The sequence below is a fragment of the Sorex araneus genome, chromosome 2 (genome assembly GCF_027595985.1).
Source record: "Sorex araneus isolate mSorAra2 chromosome 2, mSorAra2.pri, whole genome shotgun sequence".
Taxonomy (NCBI): Eukaryota; Metazoa; Chordata; class Mammalia; order Eulipotyphla; family Soricidae; genus Sorex; species Sorex araneus.
The window spans coordinates 293405715-293411381 of NC_073303.1; the positions used below are offsets into that span (position 1 = coordinate 293405715).

The 5667-nt window shown below is 54.4% G+C and overlaps 1 protein-coding gene across 1 annotated transcript; it reads left to right on the forward strand.

The window, feature by feature from the left end:
* The first annotated feature begins 455 nt into the window (after positions 1 to 455).
* MAGEF1 (MAGE family member F1) lies at positions 456 to 2112 on the forward strand. Its single transcript, XM_004603265.2, has one exon. The coding sequence runs from the start codon at positions 695 to 697 to the stop codon at positions 1604 to 1606; it is 912 nt and encodes a 303-aa protein (XP_004603322.2). The 5' UTR covers positions 456 to 694; the 3' UTR covers positions 1607 to 2112.
* Positions 2113 to 5667: the final 3555 nt, after the last annotated feature.

Sequence of the window (5667 nt, forward strand, 5' to 3'; positions counted from 1 at the left end):
CTCTCTGCTTCAAATTGCCCCTCGTGTTTGGAATAAATTTCCATCTACCTTGCATCCAGTTCAACGCCCTTCCCGAATTAAGCAGTTACAGTCTCTCCTCCCCATCTCTCGCCTCCGGGCACTCTTGCACTTGAGCCACAGAAATCCACCCAAATCCTGGATGCACACTTAAAAATAAGCACCTGCTGAAAGAATGTGGAGACAGCTCCATCCCTAGCTCATCCTTCTGTTGAAACATCCTCCTCTGTGCACGCCTGCAAAAGCCCTGGTTAGCTTCCCTCACCAATTCCTTTCCAGCCCCCTCCTAAAATCCAAGACCCAGGGGGCAGAACGCCTCCCTAACCACCCCCCACCCCAGGCAGCCCGGCTCTCAGAAACGCCCGCTGGGAGCCCCGCCCCCGGGAGCCGGAAGAGGCGGGGCTTCCGGTGGCTCGGCGCCGCCATCTTGGCCGGAAGTGTCCCCGCGCGGTGGCTGGCGGGCGCGCACTGAGGCTGCGCCGCACTGCGGCTCTCGGGCGGCGTTGCGGCGGGCGTTGCGGCAGACGTTGCGGCGAGCGTTGCCAGCCTTGCAGCCGTGCCGCCGCAGAGCGCTGTCTGCCCTCGCCCCTCGCCCGCTTTCCGCCTCCCCAGCTCGTGGGCGCAGAGCCCCGCGGCCCGCCAAGGCCCCGCACCCCGCACCCGCCCGCCTGCAGCCATGGTGCAGCGAGCCGAGAGCTGGGCGCTGCCCAGCCCGCGCGCCGAGGACGCCCCGGGGAGCCCGGCGGGCGAGGCCCGGGCCGGCGCCGAGCGCGGGGACGGGCCCGCCGAGCTCGCCCCGGCCGGGGGCGAGGCCCAGGCGGCGGCGGCGGCCGATCCCGCGCAGGAGGCGGCGCGGCAGCGGCAGCTGAACCGCAGGCTGGACCGCACGGTGGCCGCGCTGGTGCAGTTCCTGCTCATCAAGGGCAGCCAGCAGATCCCCATCTCGCGCGCCGAGATGCTGCGCTTCGTGCGCGGGGACCTGGAGTCCATGTTCTACGACATCATCGCCAAGGCGGCCATGAAGCTGCGCTACGACTTCGGCTTCGACCTGCAGCTGCTGGACCTGGAGCATCACACCTACGCCCTGGTCAACAGCCCCCGCGCGACGGCGGCGGCGGACAAGGACCGGGACCTGGGCGCCGAGAGCGCCAAGCTGGGGCTGCTCATGGTCATCCTGGGCCTCATCTACATGAAGGGCAACTGCGTCCGCGAGGCCCAGGTCTGGGACCTGCTGGGCCGCCTGGGGGTGTGGCCCCTGAAGCATTACCACCACTTCGGGTACCCCAAGAAGCTGCTCACGGAGGAGTTCGTGGAGCAGCAGTTCCTCAACTACCGGCAGGTGCCTTACAGCAGCCCCCCGGAGTACGAGTTCACCTGGGGCCTCCGCAGCAGCCGGGACATCAGCAAGATGCAAGTCCTGAATTTCGTGGCCAGGCTGCAGAAGAAGGAGCCGCAGCACTGGCCGGCGCAGTACCAGGAGGCGCTGGCGGACGAAGCCTACCGGGAAAGGGTCAGGGCCAGGGAGGAGGCGTTTTTCACTGCCAGGGCCAGGGCCGTCGCAAGGTACGCCACCGCCACCCGCTTGTAGGGAGGCGGGTGCAAGAAGTGGCCCGCCAGGGTGCCAAGCCACTGCCTCGGACACCACCGTTGTGGGGGAGGGGGGAGGGAGGGAGGGGAGAGTGATGATTCTGTCGCAGTTGTGATTGTGTCACCAGCGTTGAGCTTTTGTATCTTGCCGCATTTTATTTAATATATTGTAAAGTTGTTTATACACGAGATGGGTCTACTTTTACAGGGAGGGTTTGTTTGCCGTCCTGGGCTGTTTTGTAAAACGGGTTGGGAAAACGTTGCCCTTGATTCTGTACCCCCTGGAAATGTGCTGCGTTGTGATGCAGGCCTTGGAGGCCGCTGAGCAGTATGATGGCGGGAGTGGGGGGCGGGGAATGATTGACTGCCTTTCCAGCACTGTTTTTGGTATTGTATAAAGAATAAAAACCGACATGTAGCTATATTTGCTTAGCTATAGAATATATAAGAGAAAAAAAAAAACAGCATACCTTGATGCACTTAATAAATTGTTTGTTGAGCAGCTTTCTTTGTGTGATGACTATTTGCAGTGTTTGGGAAGAGGATGTTCAACACGATTAAAGGTTCTGCTGTCACGAACTGGATAGTATAATTCAGAAATTACAGTGCAGTGGGTTGATGGGTGCAGGGGCACCCAACTAGGGTGACTGGGTGGGACTCAACTGAGGTTACCCTTGCCTGAAGGGGGACAAACTGGGGTGAGGGGAGAGGAAAAAAAGGTGTGGGGACATTAAAGATTACTGCATGGGTGGGGAGATAGCTCAAGGGTCTGAAGCCCATGGGAGAGGCCTGGATCCCAGCCCCTGCACTGCATGACTCACTGCGGGGAGCAGTTTCTGAGCTGGGAGTAGCTCCAGACCACTGCTGAGTATGGCCCAGGAATCCAAAAAGACTGTTTTTTTGCTCTTGGGGCACACCTGGTGGTACTCAGGGATTACTCCTGGCTCTGTACCCAAAAGGATATGAGGTACGTGGCATCAATTCTGTACCAGGGCTCTGGCCCCACCAAAAAAAGACTTAAAATGCTCTTCAATACCATGGGAAGAAAACCTGACCAGGCAGGTCTGAAAAACACTGCCCCTTGCCAGTGCTCATTCCAGGACATATCTCATTGCTCAAGCCCTGATGGTGACTAATTAGTGTTTTATTCTCCATCTCCTTTGACAAGGTTCCCTCTTCTACCAAGAACCCCAACACCAAAACCTGCAAGTGAGCTGGAACAGAATGTAGTGTGGGTGGAACATACGCCAAAAGTCTCCTGTGGAAGCCAGGGCCCCTCATCCCTGTTTCTGCCTGTCACATTTTTGCCTTATGAGGAGACTCATAAGGCATCCTCACAATCTGACAGTGAGGAAAGGCCACCTAGGTAGCTGCTGGGGTCCCTGCCATCTTCACTCAGGATGATGACTGTAAAATGGATCCACAGAATCCCAAGGAGTCGGACCCTACTCTGAGACAGAGATGGGCATTGGAGGGATTGTGGAACTTTCTCTTTGCAGCTGCCTTAATAGAACTGCTTCCTTTTTCACTGTGGGTTTTGTTTTCTGTTTCTGTTGTATCCAAATGTTCCTGAGTATGTTAAGATAGTGTGAAATACAAGGCAGTGAAACAATACGCAGTGTGACTTGCCAGAATTAGCACTGAACCCCCAAACTGAAAAATTACAGTTTATTTTTTTTTAAAAAAAAGGCTAGTATGCAGTTAAAAATAGGACTTTGAATTATAATTCATTAGACATAAAAAATATTAAGTGTTCACTCCAGGCCCAGGACACTGGGGCGTCCAAAGATTAAGATGGGTAAACAGGACTGGAGAGACAGCTCAATGGGTTGAGCAAGTGTGTGCCTTCCCTGTGGGGGGTCTGGGTTCCAGCCAGGACACTGCAGGGGTCCTGCCCTCTCCTCACCCCTGCGCCCCCAGGAGTCACCCCCAAGCACTGAGTTGAGAGCAGCTCCCAAGCACCACTCAGTGTGACCCCAAAATGAAACAAAACAAAATTATTTTCAATAAAAATAAAATGGAAAGAATAACTTGACCTTCAAGGAACAAAAACAATTTTCCACGTTTTTATTTTCTCAGCCGCTGAGAGGTTAACAGCCCTCCAAAGTCAGCCAGGGTCTGATTACTTGGTAATTTGCTTCAGGTCAGTAGGTCGGCAAAAGACAGCTAGAACCACTCCCCACCCTACCACAGTTCAACACATCTCACATTAGTCCCGTTACTCCCTTTCTGGGACTGGAGCGATAGCACAGTGGGTAGGGCATTTGCCTTGCACAAGGTCGACCCGGGTTCAACTCGTCCATCCCTCTCAGACAGCCCAGCAAGCCACTGAGAGTATCCCGCCCGCATGGCAGAGCCTGGCAAGCTACCTGTGGCGTATTCAATATGCCAAAAACAGTAACAGCAAGTCTCACAATGGAGACGTTACTGGCGCCTGCTTGAGCAAATCAATGAACGAGATGACAGTGCCACACTGCAGTGCTGCTCCCTTTCTGGACTCCAGTGCACAGTGTTTGGCTTTAGCACAGCTCCCCCAAATTCAAGGATATACTTGGGATTCTCTCCAGTGGTCACTGCAGTTCAAGAGGCGGGATAGCATAGCAGTCGGGGTGCTTGTCTTGCACACAGGCTGACCCGGGTTGGATCCCTGACAGCCTACATGGTCCCCCATGTCTGTCAGGAATGATCCCTGAGTGCAGAGCCAAGAGTAAGTCCTGAGCATTGCTGGATGTGGCCCAAATCTCCAACCCGGTGGACACAAAAAAGGGCAAGAATCGAGTATAAATGCTCCCCGTGTTACCAGCTCGACTGATGGCAGCACGACTTTGCTGAAGGTCGGGCATGGAGTGAATGGTGAAGCAGCACTTATTCAACAACTAGGCCAGACAGCTCGCTCACTCTCCACCACCCCGCCGCAAAGTCGGAACCCTAAATGGCCTTATTTTACAGATATTCCTTACAGCAATTTTTGCCCTAGCTACGCTGGGCCAGCTTTTTTCTTTTCTTTTTTTTTTTTTATGCTTTACATGTCTTGGTGATTTTTCTAACAATCTTACAGAATAGTTATTATCAAACCGAGACTCAAGGAAGCTATAAAGCTCTCACAGTGAATGACAAGGATTGGAACTGCTCTGACTGAATCAAAAGCCAGTAATTCAGCCCCAGGGGTATAATTGTCTGGTAAACACAAGCCTTAAATATATGAGGCTCTGGGTTCGACACCCGGAGAACACCCACATGCACACACATCCACACAGGCACACACACCCACACACGCTCACCCACACATCCACACACACTTGAAGTCAATTTTCCACCACTTCCCTTCCTGGGACTCCTTCCAGACCGGGTCATCCACTCCCGGCTCATGATGTTTCTTCCAACACGGTGTCTCTGGAGACACAAACAAGATTGATGCAGCCAAGGAAAACTGTGACATGATACTGGCTTGCCGGAGGGGTCCAGTGAAGTGGGTGAATTCTGCATGAACCCTGGTCCTAGCTCCCAGAGCCCCGGGCCCATGCGGAACGCTGATGTTTGGCGGAAACTCGGCACATTCTGTTGTTGTAGGTCATGTTCCCTCAGCCTTCTTGAGTCTGCCCTGTTCACTAAGCCTCCAATTAAGTCTTTCATGCTATGGAACAATCACGGAACATTTGTGGACCTGCAAATAGGATTCCCAGGGTTGTTTCCAGATGGTACAAAGGCCTGGCAGAACTTGTACCCTTGCCTCAGGATGAAAGACTCCCATGTCACAGATGCCATCATCAACTTCTCAGAAGTATTGAAAGTGTAGCCTCTGGGCCCATGTGTAGCACAGACTTGGCCCCAGCGAGGGCGAGGGCTCCGTTCCCCTCCTGCTTGGGGTCATTCATGTGAAGGAGAAGGCAGACCTGGGTCCCCCACTTCCTTCCCCTTCAGGCACAAACAGAACCAGCGCTTCCTGGGTGAAACTGTGGGTAGAAGGGAGTGGGGGCAGCTGTGGGGAGGCAGATGAATTACTCCCCGTAACACTGATTCCTCTGCAAGCAGAAATCAAAGCCAGGAAAGGAAAGTCCCTTC

What these genes read in the sequence shown, in the direction of transcription:
- MAGEF1 (XM_004603265.2), top strand. Translation starts at nt 695, where the DNA reads ATGGTGCAGCGAGCCGAGAGCTGGGCGCTGCCCAGCCCGCGCGCCGAG.